This window comes from Pagrus major, chromosome 13 (genome assembly GCF_040436345.1).
Source record: "Pagrus major chromosome 13, Pma_NU_1.0".
Lineage (NCBI taxonomy): Eukaryota > Metazoa > Chordata > Actinopteri > Spariformes > Sparidae > Pagrus > Pagrus major.
The window spans coordinates 12,975,995-12,993,963 of record NC_133227.1 but is presented as its reverse complement, the minus strand read 5'-3'; the positions used below and the strand labels follow the sequence as shown (position 1 = coordinate 12,993,963).

The 17,969-nt window shown below is 42.0% G+C and overlaps 1 protein-coding gene across 2 annotated transcripts in view; it reads left to right on the top strand.

The window, feature by feature from the left end:
• Positions 1 to 13,077: 13,077 nt before the first annotated feature.
• Positions 13,078 to 17,969, top strand: part of spns2 (SPNS lysolipid transporter 2, sphingosine-1-phosphate) — a 70,182-nt gene continuing 65,290 nt past the window's right edge. For both annotated transcript variants that reach the window (XM_073479099.1, XM_073479100.1), the window contains exon 1: positions 13,078 to 13,507. In XM_073479099.1, coding sequence (XP_073335200.1) covers positions 13,276 to 13,507 — 232 coding nt within the window. In that variant the 5' untranslated portion in view covers positions 13,078 to 13,275. The remainder of the gene's footprint in view (positions 13,508 to 17,969) is intronic.

The window sequence follows — 17,969 nt, the reverse complement described above, 5'->3', positions numbered from 1 at the left end:
CTGTTTTGGCTCCTGTGTTTCCTGTGTGTCTCACCTGTCCCCCAGTCCTGTGTTCTACTCGTGTCTACCTGTGTCAGTTCCTGTACTCCTCGTGTCCGCCTAGTTTGTTTAGTTTTTACAGTTATGGATTTCTGTTTTGTTGCCTTACCCTTTAGGATTTTGTATTTTTGTATTTGGTCTATCAGCTCTCATTAAAGTTCACTTTTGTTTTCTATCTGCTTGTCTCTGTATCAGTATTGTCTCCTCACCATTTTCGTGACACACTCTGGTTTCACTCACCAGAGTGATGTTGCGTGAGACTCATGAAGGGTTGTTATGTGTGCACATACGCATGATTACAGACTAATACATCATTCTTTATTTTAAAATTGTCATCCTGTTAGTAATCCTCTTTTTTTACTAAATGTATCTGTAATCTATTTATAACCATATTTCTGAAAACTTTACTGGAATACAGTCACCTTTTCTTGTATCCTGATTATGTAATGCTGTTGCTTGTTCATATCTCTTTGTTTCCATTATCTGTGTTGTTATCTGTTTGTGGACACTCATGTTATACCTCCACACCCCAACCACACAAACACCTTCGTAGTGTTGGCACTAAACACTACAACACAAAACCACATAGAGTACATATAAATACTGGGTAGGTTGACTGAAACCAACGCTACGATACCAAAGAGAGTCAGAAGGCGTGTTCACAGTACATACTCTGGCATCACCTACAGGATATAGCATTCTCAAATTAATGTTCAGTAAACAAAAATAAACACCCCCTGGTTTCTAACCGCAGTCTGCTCCTACTCATTATCTTGAGCAACCATATCCTTCAAAACAAGTCTACAAGCTTGAAATCAATATGTTGCCCAGTCTTACACATGTATCTGTACTCTACACAAATATATGGCAGATAGATATTTGAACACCACAGTTTCACAGGTGTTACTCCTTACTCTGTCTTTCTTTTCTTTCTTCGCAGCAGGCCTTCCAATTTTCCTTTCAAGTCTCATCAGTTTTCATAATGTATGGTGAAGGCAGGTGTGATATTAAAGGCTGAAGGTGGCAGGGATGTAATACGAGCACAGCACAGACTGAATTCCAGCGGTTTTGGACTTGAACCCTGTATCACTCATCAACCATTTCTCTCATGTCAGAGGATCTCCTTATAAATACGGCTGACACGGACACGTGTGATGTGCTACCATGTAAAACCAACCGTGTGTGTGTCTACCTCTGACTTTTGATATCCGCTGAACCTAAACTGAGTGTAAGTCTGTGACCTCTGCTGAGTTCATGGAACATGAGTGGTGTTAACATTCGTCATCTTAAGCTTGGCTGTTCTTGTCTCAGACCGGCACAGACCAGACAAACAGGACATATTTACATACCCCAGTATGACAGCTGCTTGTCAGTCACTTCAACTCTTCAGACTGCTGCTGCAGAGGTGTCCCCTGGCAGATTCTAACAGCTGCATGTCATTGCGTGTCTCCATTGTTTTGCACTGGAGTGAACCTCACAGGGAGGTCAAAGGTCACTGCCTCTGTCACCTTCATGGTGCAAGGTCATGCAATAATTGAGCTGCATTGTCATCGTAATCTTGTTTACTCGTTAAGTAATGCACAGGGGGACAACTTGGCTCAAGTGGGATCGTTTACCAGAATGTATCTGCTGATTTTGTGACATTTCTGAACAAATATTTCCGACTAAAGTGTTGAAACTGGCGACTGAACTTGACATTTACACACGGATGAAAGCTTTAGTTCAAGGACGCTGAGCCATTGTTAAAGTTAAAAATTGGCTGGAATTTCCTTTTGTTTTTGAGCAATTCAGCCTTACGCTTGTGATTTTCCAGAAGTTATGCGATTACTCAGTTCACTGAGGGAATAGATTGGGCAGCAGGACATGCATGTGGAATAACAAGCAAGCACTCACGCACACCGAAAGGTATGTGGAAAACATTCGAGAGGTAACAGTTCAACCTGCAATTAAAACACAATAGGTATTGTGCACAATGTTTCTGAGCACTTTATCTGCATACCTCTCCGTTTCCCCTGTCGACCCTGGCTGCGCAGGAAACTGTCACAATGGCTAATAAATTGTCCGATCAATGAGGGAGCCAGGAGCCAGGGGGAGAGCGGATACAGTTAGTGTTTACACAAGGATGGGGAGCATTTTTTTCGCGAAAAACAGCCACGTTACAAAACAGCACGCTGATACATGCAACATGGGAGCAGTCGGCGTGCAGTCAGAAGGCTGTCATGATACCAGTAATAAGCAGGAAGTGATGCAAGTGCGTTATGCATATTCACTGGAACAGAAGACACAGCTTATCGACCCCATGTTTGTACTTTTGATAAGAGGCGTCAGACCACATTTGTGGATGTGCCTCTCCTTATCGGCAGCAAACTGCTGCGGTAACATGACATCATAGAGAGGAAGAGCCCTCCGCCCTCTGTACTGCCCCTTATTTGGAAAATTACATCATTGACCATCCTCAGCCTGTAGGGAGGAGTATACATTTTCTATTTTTACTGTAAAGTGTCAGTGACGAAAGAGAGACAAGACAGAGTATTTTACACTGCAGAGTATTTGTGCTTTTGCTGTGTGATACAAGAACAAATTAAATGTGTTGATTGGACTGTTGGGGGTGAGAATTCATACATGCAACATTTAAAAAAAAACTCCCTACATTTTAACACAAATATCCATACTTTCTACTCTTTACATCTTAAAAACCGGCTCGTTACTTTAGTTTTAATGCATTAGAGAGGAATAATCAATTATTTTTATTTTGCGTCTTTGCATGCCACCTTTCCAAAAGGCATAACAAGAGTGAAACAGACAGAGAGGGAAAATCACACAAGATCCTAGAAAGAGCAACATGCTTTGAAGCCAACTTTCATAGAGGCCAAACCATGTAAATACAATGTGAGGTGATGCACTGGGGCCCAAAAAGACTTTACCCCTAAGCTTACATTGTAAAAGATGTGGCAGTAAAACGGTGGATACATTTGTTGTATCACAACCTCCGCAAAATGAATTGTTTGACTTTAATGATTTGGTCCAGTAAAATTTGGAATATTAAGAAGAGCCACAAGATCAAATCATTTTATCTCTATTCAAGTTAGCCAGGCGCTAAATCCGAATTTAGTTGACTCTGTTGGTGGAAGTCTCTCAGGTGGACGCTCTGTGGGCCACACAGCACGGAAGATCCGGGTAATTTAATAGCCAGGAAGTCGAGCCATTTTGGCTTCATGCGCTACTGAGGAGCTTACATAGGAATGAATGGGGCTCCACCTCCAACACCATATCCAGGTTTTAATGTAACACTCTTGGACTTGTATCTGCAGAGACCCTGCAGCCCTCTGTATTTTCTTATGTTCTCAATCTTTTGCTGTGCTCAGGATGGTTTACCAACCCAAAATGGTGGTATTTGACTGTATTTTTGCAGCAAAATGGCCGGTAGAAATGTCCCTCAGAGGGATACTTTTCACTTTTCACTTGGTACTTTCTTACTTAACTTAAAGAAGTTGAATCAGTACTTCTACTTTTACACAGGTACTTCTACTTAAGTAAAGAATATGCGTACTTTTGCCACCTCTGGCATTAATTAACACAGGGATTTGGTGATTGTAAATGCAAATAAGCCAGATGCAGCCAAAGAATGAAACTGTAATTGAAGAGAAAACGACAATGTGGAAGAAAGTGTTGTTTTCGGCTTAATTTGAAAAATGTGCATGACATTTTTAGGTAATCAACAATGTGATGATGATTGCTGTTTGTGTGTAATTTAGTTTTTGATATAAAGCTGCATAGCAGTTCAATCAAGTCATTTCTCACTGTCATGCAAATGACTGTCGGGAGCAGGGAGTACAAATGTGGACTACAATGAGGATGCAGCCAGATCTGAGGTTTGCCCTATAATGGCATATGCACATTCTGGTCCTATGTATTTAGCATTCCTGTTTCAGAGGTTCGCTGGCCACTGTGCTGGAGAGAGCTGATTCACAGACACAGCCATTGCAATGGGGTAATTACAAAGATCCATGCAGTCTATAAATATGAGCTCCAGCACCACACTGATCTGCTCTCACTGCAGGTCAACCTCAGCCACACAGCAGCTCAAATTTCTCCAATTAGGCACAGCTTGATGTGAGTTTTTCACTTCGCATAAAGAATGCAGTTGGAGGAAAATGATTCAAACTGAGGACATGATGACATGGGGTCATACAGTGGAGACGGGCTGGTTTTACCTCATAGACAGACCAACTGAGACTGATGACCAGTGACCAAGAAGTCCAGCTTGGATGGAGCTGTCAGATAAATAATTAAATGAGCAGATAAAAGACGCTGTCTCTGCCCCCTGAACACTATATTTAGTCCCTGCTGTCTGTCTGCCTCCTGCTGCTGCCGTGCTGTACACTATAGCCCCCAGATCACACTTCCAAGGAGCGGAGACATTGGCCCAGATCTATTCAAATCCTCAGCTGCTCTGCTGCCAGACACTCTGTTGCTTGAGTTTGGGAGTGCATGGCAAAGAGGGGGGCAGTGGTGCAGTAGCTACAGCAGGCTACTGTCAGGGACAGACAGTCCAGAGGTCAGGAGGTCACGACGGATGAGAGAGGGTCAGAATGGCAGAGCCCACACCTCAAGAGTGAGCAAAGCCTAGACGGCTCCGGCTCTAAAAACAATATGTGAGGAGAGCGGAAGTGGGGTGGTCCAGCGGCACCAGACATCAAGGAGGGTGGGATGTCGAAAGTTCCTAACATGTGTTGATGATAACAGCTTAAGACAAATATCTTGCCTAATGTTGCTGCTGTCACAGACAATTGTATTCCTTCAGTCTCCAGTTGGCCACCTATATCCTGGCAGTATCATGGCCTCATTCTAGTGAAGTTGACCTAGGCTAATGCTCTCAGTCTGACCTCTCATGAATGAATGAATGGAATAAGATCTTCCTCAGTCACTGCTGCTCACTGGCCTGTGTGAAATGAGTCCAGTTAGATGCTTCATTGCCTAATTATATGAATTGATTACATGGGTCAAATAGAAGTTAAGAGAGGGTTAATTTCTCTTCCCAGAATAGAACAATTGCAGAGGATTCAGAAAAGGAGGAGAAAACTGGGTATACAGTGTGGTACAACATGAGTGATGACCTAAATAGGGAATGAAAGCACATCAGTGGAGGCCACCTTGTACTGAAATGCAAAGGACTGAGATATGTTAGATGTCAAAATGGACTCATCTCATGTCCACTGAAAAGAGTGTACAACATAAATGCACAGCACGATGTTTTTTCCTCAGTTTAACCAAACATGAAGGAGGCCTGTTCACTCTCTGCTTCCGGGTCTTTAATGTACAGTGAACTGGGACACTGGTTCCTTGGCACAGGAAGGGGAAACTTAATGTAAACGTGGCTGATCGAGACTACAATGGAAGAATCACAAACTGTCTCGCGATTACTGTATTTAAAAAAAATTTCTTGATTGTTTTAATTGGCTAACATTTTGTGTATTTATTTAAATCTAAATTTACTTGATTTCCAGAGGCAACAGAAGTGAAAAGATAGAGTATAAAATAGATATTTGCATAAAATAAAAACAGCAATCAGATGAAACTTCATCACTGCCAATTACAATTTTCGGGAAATGTACACATAGACTTAGTGCAGGGATTAATTATAACTGTTGGAGACCAGGGAGAAACATCTGCATTCAGAAAATAAATTAGACAAAACAAACAGTTTTACGGGCAGTTCACCCTTTAATAATTGAGTAAACACATAGTTTATGTATAAGTCTGCATTTATTCAACTTAATCAGTTATCTAATTTATTCACATGGACACAAGATGATAGAAAAACTTGGCATTAGATTTGACAATTTGTATTGAACTTATGTTATAAAAACTAATGTAATTAAAACACTTAAAGGAAAGGTTCACCTGAAAATTCAAGTTCATTCAAGTTCATTTTGATTTAAATTCAGGCGAAGTTTCGTAGTCCACAAAACATTTCTGGAACTTCACAGCAAAGCAGTGTTGCAGCATTCTCCTAAACAACTGAAGTAGATGGGGACCAAACACCAGGAAAAAAAGGCTATAAAATGGCTTCATATAGTTTGTCTAGCGCAATCCAAGTCTCCGGAAGCCCTGAGATTCCAAATTGATTTGAAAAAAAGTTTTTTACACCCTCGAACATAGTCAGGTTAGTGCACCCACTTCAGACAGCTTTTAGCTTAGCAGCTACAGTGAAGATTTCAACTTTGAAAAGGGCGTAGATAACCCATTTTCAAATCAATTTGGGATCGCTGTATGGATTTAATTATTTCGGTGAACTTTTCCTTTAAACCTGCATATTTATTAGTTTGGATAAATATTACTGAAATCTACTTGATCATTTGATTAATGTTGCTCGATTCCAGTAAAAATATAGTTGCTGGATACACTGTGGGTTCTTGCCAACTTCATGAGTTTAAAAGAGGCAGAGGCTGTTTACCAGAAGTACAGCTGATAGACGCACAGCTGATAGACACGTGTCACTGGGACATTTAAACTTATTGGCAGCCACACGATAGAACGTAGAGAGTCGTCCTTATCGTCCCGCAGGCACTGGGCCCAGCGATTAGCAGGTTATCTCCCATCCTGCACTAGAGGCTTGGCCCTGAGCTGAAACAGGAAGGAAGGCCGGGGCAGTGACTCAGTGGCTCCGGGCCACATAACAGAATAATGCGAGAGATAGGTCCGGGTCCACTGTGCCATTCTGCACGATGGAAAAACACACAGGATCCCACAGACATGACCAGCATATCAAGCACATCCCAAAGAAAGAGGAGGGGAGGTGGGGGCTCCACAGAGGGAGACAGGAACAACTGTTTACTGGGGCTCCCTCCTAAGCCCTCCGCGTGAGACCACTGGCTGATTTGGCCCTCTCCTCTTTTCCTGCATCCTCTTTTCCTGGATGTCAGACCGCAGCATTACAAAAACAATTCTTGTCAGTATCATTTGATCATTTTCTGCTCAGCCTGCCAGGCTGCACTGTTTGCATCATACTTTCCAGATTCAAGCAGAGGGGGTTTTCACACATCAAAGTTATTGGGATGATAGATTTGAAAGTAATTCTGCAAACAAATGCCATGAGGTGCTTTAGGTTTTGCTTGGCAGAACTTTCTCATTTGGGGCTGAGTAAAACAATACAGGTCAACTCTGTGCATGCGAATGGATTCAGAACTCAACTCTGATACCCTTGCCATGCCAAACGCCTGCAGAGCAGAGCCAGGCAAGCGCCCAGCCTTGTCCCAGAGGAATGCCAGGATTCAGCCTCCTTTCAGCTTCATTTCAGCCTCATCTTCTGCCTACCTTCCTTTCCGGATTTAGTTTAGCCTTAAACACTGACAAAAAGTTTGATTGTACTTAGGTTAACAGCATATGGTTGTTACTTTTGTTTCTACAGTGGATTGTATGATAGAATAAGAATACACTAGGATGTTTAACACAGCCATTTGTCAGCTACCCAGTTAAAAGTAGAATATGTAAGAATTATGAATTAAAATGTCTGAATACAACTAGTCCAGGGCTGCCCACCATAAGGTTAAGGTCCACTAGATGTTTATGGCAAAAACAATTTAAAAATGAATCTGAAAACTATAATATATATCACTGTTTTTGCTGTTTTTGTGAGATAAAATGTTTTTTGAATATGTAGGATTCCTCATTATTTACTATTTTTCATAATCTGACGATGGTCGGCAGAGGGACACTTTGTGCAGAAAATCAGTCAATTAAGGGAATATCAGTTCAACTCTCACTAAACCCAGCACTCAACAGAGACTCCAGTTCTCGGTCTTCTTTTCCCTTCTCCTATCTCTAATGTTATGTTTAGGGAGTAAAGAAGATTTCCTCTCGAGCTTCAGTCTGCAGCCAACATTACAGTACATAAACACCAGAAAATGAAGTTCATCTCCTCGTGGATTGCGGCTGTAGTTCTGGATCAGAGCAGAATCTGATGACTCCAGGTGTTTATTCCTCTAGAATGTATGGCTCTACACCTGACTCTCACCTCCTGCACTCCCAGCCCTCCCCACACAACACTCGGCAAACATCTTTTGTTTTGATAGAGAGACCCTGGGCGGCAGAAATGACATATTGTGCATTTAATTGGGAATAAGAGCCTATTGGGCAATGTCCCCTTTGATTTTCAGCAAAATCAAACTACACCTGTCAGGGATGCCCCCTCATCACACCCACCTCTTATACACTCACACAAAAAACTCTGTACTCATAATAAATCAACAACTCCCCAGCTTTTCTTTCTCAGCCTCACACCTTTGTTTTCTCATTCAGTGTTTCTTGGTTCACATTTAGAAAATCCCCATCACTCCTCCCAGTGATATATAGTTGATTCCCGTCTTGGCAAAGTCAAACTCTGTGCACACAATGGGATATTTGAACAATTAGCTGGAGATGTTTTGGCTCCTTTCTGACAGAACACAGATGGCACAGAAGCACTCATCTGCATGCAGGATTGGACCTTTCCCAGCCATTCAGAAACAGATCATTTTCCTTTGCAGGCACACAGTCATCTTACAACAGAAGCTCATCTTATCAAAAGTCATCCCATTGAAAATTCAGTGAGGTGTGAAGGCTTAGCAATATCTCGCATCAGACAACAACACAATGTGCAGTGTTACAAGGCGGTGTCACCTTCTTCAGCGGTGTTAACGTCATTATTGTATAAGTTAAAAACTCTGCAGTCTCTCGGTAGCATTATTACAGATAGTTATATTAAACTCTGTATGGGACCAGAGAAGAACAAAGGCCCTGCAGTAGTTTAAGGCTTTCTATATCTTCTCTAGATTATAATGAAGTTAGGGACAGCGGTGGCTGCAAGAAAAGTACCGAAACCGCTGAAACTGTCAGAACTGAGCCAGTTGCATTGTGTTTATCTTTTCTGATGTTTATTCTGTGACCGCTAGGAATGCCACAGACAAACATGTCCAATAGCAGGACTCATGCAGCATTACTGCTTCATTCTGCTTTGACTGCTGTGCCCTGAGATGAAGATTGTTTGTGAAACAAAAATCGATTGCAAGTAAAGTTGACTTCATTGCTCTCAGACAACAATTTCACTTCTTTAAATGTAGCTTTTTTTTATGTATTTTTCCAGCCACAAATAATTTTTAATGAGAACATTTTGTTGCCAAACTCTTTCACAACTTTCCCAGACAAAGTGACATTTGGGTCAGAGTGAATAATCAGTGCTCTACTGGGTCTTCTATTCTCATGAGTGATAAATAACTTTTGTAAACTGCTGCCATCAAAATAATTAGCTATTTTCAGTGTCATCTGCTGAGTGTTTAAACAATAACTGCTGCTGTCTGGTGTAAACGCCTCCCAAATGTGTGCAGTGATGAGATGGAGATTTATTAGTAGGTGGGGCTCAGACAGATGGTCTGACGGAAAATCATTTGCCCCGATATGTATTAATTGTGGAGTTCTCGTAAATAACTCTTCCCCAATGTGGGGTTGAGTGTTTGCTGTGGGCTCAAAGTCACAATAGTTATTTCCCAGCAGCCTACTTGCTCAGCACATCTCCATGCATGCTGCAAACCACAGATGGTTGAATATCATCCGTTTTGGTTTTTTGGTTGTTAAATCACTAAAACGTGGGGGATTCCTTCGTTTTTAGAAAAACGTAATATTAAAATGCAGTTATATAGGACGGCATGGTTTAATTGTCACCAGATAATTATAAAAGGTTTGTGCGTTGGTAAATTATGTGGAATTTTTGTGTCACTGTAAAGTATTTTGGTCATAATTGTGGGGTTTGAAAAATGTCATTCAGAATGAACTTTTGTGACGTCATGTCTGATCTCTCCCCCCACACGACCAGCTCCGTTTGATTTTAGGCCCCCACTGAAACTCTCACTTCTCCTTTCTGCTTGATTGAACAATGGAGTGACATGAGTGTGGTCAAACTCTAATTCCCACCATTTACAATTATGGCATGCACCTAAAAGTGGCTGTGTTCCTGGGGTCCATAGTCAAAGCAAATATGTATTATATTTATCATTAATATTTAGGTTACACTGTGTACAGTGATATAGTTACAACATCAACAGTGCAGACTACATGAAAGCCATAGGCTATAAAAAACATTCACAGAGAATGCAAAATAAATGGGTTGATTACAATTATAATCTCATTTCATTAAAAAAAGCACTTGCACTTCTGTATGAGCTCACTGTTTGTGGTGGGGAAGCCCAGTGACCAGTGAAATTTGATTCCCACACACTTTGACGGCAGTTCCCGTACACCTGACCACAGCAATGTATTCACAAAAGCAATCAGACTGTTCCTTTATACAGTAACTGTGTTTCCTCTAAACACACTAATTTAACTCAGTCCACAATATGAATGTGCATCTTCAGTTAGTTCTGTTATTTATCGAGTCATGTATACAAGCATCCACCTCACATGGACTTGTTTAGAAACTTCTCACATTACACTGCAAACAAACAACTTGCCCTGTCTCATGCTCTTCAAACAAAATCTGCCACAAAGACATCCCCTTTATATACAGTATATATATAATATATAAAATCATCCACTGAGTAGAATTCATCCTAAATGAAGGACAAGCCTAACAAAGTCTTTGTTTATTCCAGACCAGTAAAGTTGCCTTTTTCTATACTTTCTATTCTACATGTACTGACACATCTTTGACTTTTACTTTAATTGTGCCTCACATAAGGACCTACACTGTAGTTGTTTTCATGATTCAACATGTCCGTAAGCTATACTTAATCTTTCATTAATCTTTACTCCAACACCTCAATCAACACTCTTAGGCCTCTGTAAGTCAATGTAAATTCCCAGCAAGAAGTCTTGGTGATGTCTTTCAATCCTGTTTAAAATTTGATAAATAAATAAAAGAAATCGACTCTGTTTTCAGCACTAGCTTCTCCTATCTTAGATCTCTTGCAAAATTAAAATCACTCTTGGCATTTAAGGATTTGGAGACTGTGGTTCATGCTTTTATATTTTCTCATTTTTTAGTGTTACCATTCTAGTCATTCAGACAGCCTCGACGCTTGCAGCTGGTTTCGCAATGCAGCAGCAAGACTCCTTACTGGTAGCAAGATGAGAGACTATATCTCCCCTGTACTGGCCTTTGAAGTACAACATTTATTTCTACATTATTTTATGTGTTTTAAGGCACTGTATGGACTGCTACCAGGTTATATCTCTGAACTCTTCACCCCCTATTCCAGCTGCAGAGCCCACAGATGTGCTAATGAATTTGTGCTCCCAGTTGTTGTGGAAAGTCACTAAGAACAGCTATTCAAGTGCTGTACTTCAGTACAATTTTGAGGTACTTTTACTTTGAGTATTTCAATTTTATGCCATGCTATGCTGGGTTAACCTATAACAGTATATATAGAAGTTAAAATGACCTCTGCCTCTGCCAGTTGTTACATTAGAATGCTGCTTACATGTTAAAGGTCCAGTGTGTAGGATTTGAGGGATATATCAGCAGAAATATCATATTCTTAGTTATGCTTTTTTGACAATATATGTATTCATTTTCAGTTTTCAGTTGGTTGCAATGTACAACCTCACAGCTAGATGCCACTAAATGTTAATATGATATGCTGCTTATAATAATACAATTCTTAAAGGGACCAAATCATTACTTTTGCTTTGAGGACATTTTGCTGTTAACCAAGTGAAAAGTGGGATCTTGAACACGGAGACTTTTACTTGTAACAGAATATTTTTATATAGTTGTACTTTTACTTGAAGGGGCACTTTGTTATTCTGGAGAATCAATTCAAACTGAGAATTTTAATATTTACGAAATTAGTGAGGTAATAATACAAATTATTTTTTTCATAAGTGAATAAACACGCTGTTTTCAGAGGAAAATAAGGCCCCAGAACAATGTTTGAAGCTAGAAAGGTGGCAGGGTCCGCCACATATAAACAAAGTAAAACAGTATGTTTTGTATGTTTTGTATGTGTATGTATGTTATGTTTGTTGATTCAGTTTATTCAGTCATGATAAAGAAAATAGTTGATTTATTTAATTTGTTTAGGCATTAAAAAATCAGTCAATGAAGATCTTTCTCTTCTGATTAAAAAATCCTCCTCCAGAACTACATAGTGCTCCTTTAAGTTAAAGCTCTGAGTACTTCTTCCACCACTGGCTCTGAGTTACGATCCGGGAGTGATCAGGCATTTTCTCTTGTAGGCCCTAAACTAATTAAAGCCTTTCTAAAGACCCATCTCATCTCATCATTTATCATGGAAACATGACTGCTCACGCGTTTAATTACTTGTTTTCAGTGCAGTGCTGCTGTGTTTTCATGACTTCATCCAGAATGACTTCTTCTGTGCATTTAGTGATTAACTCAGCTTATTTATGTGTTTTTATTTCACTATAGGCAGATAATCTCATAATCTCATCTCTATGTAAAGCACTTTGGTCATTATTGTTTTTAAATGTGCTTTTTTTTTTGGTTGACCTGACTTTGACCTGATCAGAGACTGTTAAAAAGCCACCATGATAGGGGACCTAAACTAAGACAGTCATGATTTGGGGAGACATAATACTGAATATATAAAAATATACAACAAATCCAGATAGGCTATGTATTTGCTAAAAATATGAGCACACCAGGGGGCTTCAGCAGTTTCCTCTGATGTCTAAATGTGTCCCTGCAACATACTTTACTGACCTACTTCTATTCAGTAGTAATGACAGCGGTATTTCTCTCAGTCAGCATCACAGCAAATGTGATCGATGAATTAAATATATAAATAAATGGAGTCACACCCACCCACCCGTTTCCCTCCACTGTCAGCCCCCCCTCAAATAACAGAGAGGTTTTTCCAACCGCACCACACTCCGGTTGCAATTCCCCGGCATCCGCAGCACAGTATCAGGTGCGGCTCCATCATTCGCTGCAGGGCTCCGGGGGGGAGGAGTTCTTCCAGCCAGGTCACACCCCCCTGCACTACACAGCGCTGGGTCCCTCAGAAAAAAAAAATACTAAGGAGCGCACTGCCGTCCGTCACCGCACACTGCTACAAAAATATGATGCCGAGAAGAGCCGCTCTTGCGCTCCAACACTTGAGACAACAATTACACTGCGAATAATTTCACCTGAAATCACAGATCACCGCTCCTTCTTCAACTGTTTTCCTCTCTGTCTGTCTCTCTCTCTCTCTGTCCCTCTCTCTTGATTTATCTGCGCTGGATCTTTCGAGACAGAAAATGTGTGTGGAGAGCGATGGGTGCGAGATTGAGGGCTGCAGCAGTTCGGATGAGGTGCGCACGCTGTCGGGCAGCATGAGTCCCGGACTGAAATCCAGCCCGGACCTTCACCCGTGCAAGCCGGGCCAGAAATTCCGCGCCGCGCTGCTCAGATGCCGCTCACCGGCTGCTGCCGCCGGGATCCTCAGCTTTGGGAACGTCCTCAATTACATGGATAGATACACCGTGGCCGGTAAGACCCGACTCCTCTCTTCTCTCTTTCTAGTAAAAGATTACTATGTGTTCATCTTTATTGGCCGGAGTGATTGCACATGCTTTAATTGCCTGTGAGCAGATGTGTAGAGCTGCCAGCTCACCTCAGCTGAGACGGGCGGAACAATGGGCTTGCCCAAGCGCAGTGGACAATCTGCTACAACCACAAGGCTGTTAGGTGTTGTAGTCTGTGCGCGTGTGTGTTGTAGTTAAATCAGACAGCCTTCATGTCCTCGCTATCACCCAAGTATAATGCTTGACATTAATGATTTAGGGGCTGGTGGATAATTGCAGATCGATCAATTAAGGCGATCAGGTCTCCATCCACGACCCTCACTGCATGCTTTCGCCCTGCGCGCGTTTCTGTGTGTGTGTGAGATGTCACTGTGGGCTCATCTGTCACACCAACTGCAAAAATGAGAAAGCTAGGGAGAAGGAGGGAGCGCATCAGTGTGAAGGATCAGTCATTAGTTCCTTTCTGGGAGCGATGTAGTCCAGCATTTTGTGCGGCAGCAGCAGCAGCAGCAGCAGTGTGCGCTGTGTGATGCTGCGATGGGGCCATGTGCTGTTAATCCTCCTCAAGTATCCGCATTTGCTCACTATAGCTGAGAGCCAGAGCGTAGTTTGTTAAAGCTGAACACTGTGTACAGATGGGAATCAAGCCTGGAGTGTTGGAGTGTGTGTAAATGTGAAAAGTGCATTTATTTGATATCATTTGATCTAATTATGGAAGTGATACGTGAATTGGTTGTGACTAAAATGGGAAATTATAAATTAGATGTGTATTATGTAATATTTTCTTCTATATATTGTAAGGCAGAATCAAAGATTAAAGATATTAAGATTGTTCAGTTGGTGGTCTCACACAATGTATCTGTCTGCATCCTTTGCTGATTTTTTATTTCATTTTAATTTATTATCATGGATTCCACATAAAGCAAGAACCTATAATTAACAAAATGTGACATTGACGTGACAAGATCAACATTTTAACCTCTATTTATATTCACCAATATTTGGTTGCTGGATTTCTCATTCAAGCTGCTTATCAAGGCTCGCACATTGCACTGAGTGGCAGTGAATGGGTTAAATATATTGCTGCAGCATGGAGAATGGAGGGAAGTGTGTTCTTGAGGATAGTAAGCTCTTCTGTACAAAGAGAGCCGTCCTGGTTAAAGTGCAAGTGTCTATCGTTTCTGTTAATGACTTACTTATGAGAAAATCTGGCTTGTGATTGCATCCTTTTATAACTTCAACCTTTATTTGCCACGCAGCACAATTATTAACTGTAAAGGGACACTGTGCAGTTTTGGAGAGGAAATTCAAACTCAGAATTTTGATATTTACTAAATTAATGAGGTAATAATACCAACTCAGAAACATTTGTTTTCCATAAGTGAATAAACAAGCTGTTCTCAGAGGGAAATAAGGTCCCCAGAACTCTGTTTGAAGTGAGAAAGGTGGCAGGGTCCGCCACATATAAATGTAAAGTAAAACAACAACAAAACCTTTAAGGTCAGCTTGTTTATTCAGTTTATTCAGCCATGAAAACAAAGAGAGTTTGTTCACTCAGAATCAATCTGTCAATGAAGATCTTTCTCTTCTGATTCAAATTTCTTCCCCAAAACAACCTGGTGCCCCTTTAAGATTTACTCAAAAAATCTCAAAAAATGTGTCTGACTTCACTCTGTAGCCCCTGGCACAAAGCAGGAGTGGCTAATCCAAACAGAACAATGTGTACACTTAAGTAGCCACATGCCTCTGGCTCATCATCCTGAAGGCTTCAGGTCCAGTCTGTCAACTGTGAAGCCTCAGAGTGCCTGAATGGTCATTACAGCGAGGAGGCTTTAGCAGCTCGACCCTACTGCCACACCAAGAATGCGTTGATGTGCCGTATCTAATCTTAACATCTTCAAGCACCACTCAGTCACAGCAGATAGACTGAAGAGCTACATCCTCATCCTCACTCATGGATGAGTCAATCTCCCTCTTACAGTACAGTAGAGATTTGTACTTCTGTCTCCTCACACCTCCTCGTGCTTTGATCAGAGGAAACCCCTCATTAAGAGGCTCCAAAACAACTCCATTCTCCTCCGTCCTCTCCGTCATGATCCTGTCACTGCCGTCTCTGAGTTGCAAGGCAGAGAATCCCTCGCCAGACCTCGGAGCTGCGCTTGTGCTGTGACAGGAGGACGAGTGAGTGAGGAGAGATGAGGAGAAAGTGGGAAAGGGAGGGAGGAGGGGGCTTCGTTGCAGCATCTTGGGCTAGCCCTCGTGGGGTGTGCTCATGTGGTGCAGAGGGGTCCCTTTCCTTTCCCATCGCTGCCACCTAAACGCTGCTGGACTGTTTTGCATTATGCATGGGCAGCATGTGCACGGGATCCTCACACAGAACGAGGACCAGCGACCACTGACAGCACTAATACATACAGTATATGAAGCATGAGCTGATCTGTTCTCCCTCCTGCTTCCATCTATCTCCTCTCCTCTCCTCTCCTCTCCTCTCCTCTCCTCTCCTCTCCTCTCCTCTCCTCTCCTCTCCTCTCCTCTCCTCTCCTCTCCTCTCCTCTCCTGCTGGGTGAGCTATATTGCAGTAGTAATTAGGTGGTGTGAGCAGCGCATCTGTGTTGGTTGCAGAGTGTTTTCTCCAAGTGTGTGTGTGTGTTTGTGGAGGTGGGTGTAACATAGAGCAGTATGATATATCAGTATAGTACCAATGATGTGCTGTTGATGCAGTTTGTTTCTTGTAAAAATGGGACATTTAGCTTAAATTTAGTGTTTTTCTTATGTAATTCTGAGCTTACGACATTGTTCCAAGTGAGATCAACCACCTCCTTCAGCTTTCTCGCTCTCATTCAGTAGCAGGTACCCAAAGCACACCCCAACTCATAGATCTTAATGTCAATTAAGCAAGCATGAGCGCACACCCACAGAAAACACACAGTGAATGAGAGAGGGGAGTAGTGAGGGGAGGGGCCGGGCTGCTGCAGTGGCAGGCAGGCAGTCAGGGAGGGAAGTGGACGCAGAATGCAGGCAGCGCTGAGCCCGAGCACTGCCCGACGTCAAAAGGTCTTTGTACCAACGGCCATTACTGTAGTGTGTGTGGATCACTAAAGCATTGTCACCGAGACAGAGGGCGACCATTCCAGACACCGGGGCTATTCTGCTCCACAACAATGATGGGAAAATTGCACCCAGCAACACACAGCAGCCCGGTCAAAGACTTAGATCTTTCTGTTAATTCCCAGTGTCAGAGGTGAAGCCACACACACACAGACACACATAAACAAAACACCACATAATCACAAACTTTTATGATTCCAGCACTTGACTCATCCAAGATGATGGTTAGAACCACAAAAGAAGGGAGAAGTCACAATGGAGCTTGTTTTGCTCTGGCTCTGATAGATGTGCTGCCAATTTGTTTTTTACAAGACTCGAATATTTAATACCAGTTTGGGAGGAGGGACGGCTTCAGAACAAAGTAATTGTACAGGACTTGAGACTCAAGCTGCTGGCTGGCATGTTTATGATCTCAGTGTGGCATTAGACTGAGTGAAAAATTGTCATCCACTGAGACACTTTCAGTCTGGGAAAGAAATTCACTGTAATTCAAGCAAACTAATACATGAACTTTTCAACTTTTCCATGATGCACGGAGAATATCTGTTTCACTCTTGTCATGCGGTGTGTTCAGCTGGGGATCATCAAAAGGCCACATTTCTGCAATTTCAATATTCTGTGTTGTAGAACTGGCAAAGAGACCGTGATCTGTTTTTTCTCAAGCACACTTATGCACCAAACGTAAGTGTGAACAGGCACAAAGGAGACCAGTATTGAGTTTAAAGGGTGCTGAACAGGAGGAGGGTGTGACAGACAGCAGTAAGTGACTCGTACTTTAGGCTCAGCTGTTCAGCTGATGGGTCAGACCTGACCTGGAGGGCTCCTTCAGAAGCCTGCGCTTGTTTTTACGACTGTCTGCAATGCAGACGGGGCAGAAATGGGGCAATGTCTGAGGGTGTCCGGATGAGGTATGCAGGGGAGTGAGATGGAGACAAGATTGGAGTGGAGGCCGGAGCGGAGCTGGATGAGTTACGATGCCCCTTTTGGGTCACTTGTGTGTTGCCTTTGGAAGCAGCCATTTAATCCACATCCACTTATATTCCATTTGCTTTTTAGAGTGCATAAGAGCTCTGAGATTTAGAGGGCCACTATGTTTAATTTAATTTGAGGTGGCTTTGAAACCTTAAATCCTGTTGTTGGTCCCTCTGTAGTCCCACAGCAGACAGTCCAAGCTCCTTGACAGATTATCATAAAGAAGGGATTAAGTGTTTTTTTTCTTTCAGAGAATATGAGGTTATGTGTGGCAGACACTCAGCACTTAAAGTTATTTGCTTTGTAAGTAAGTAAACCCTGGTGTGTGTTAACTCTAGCCACCCCCC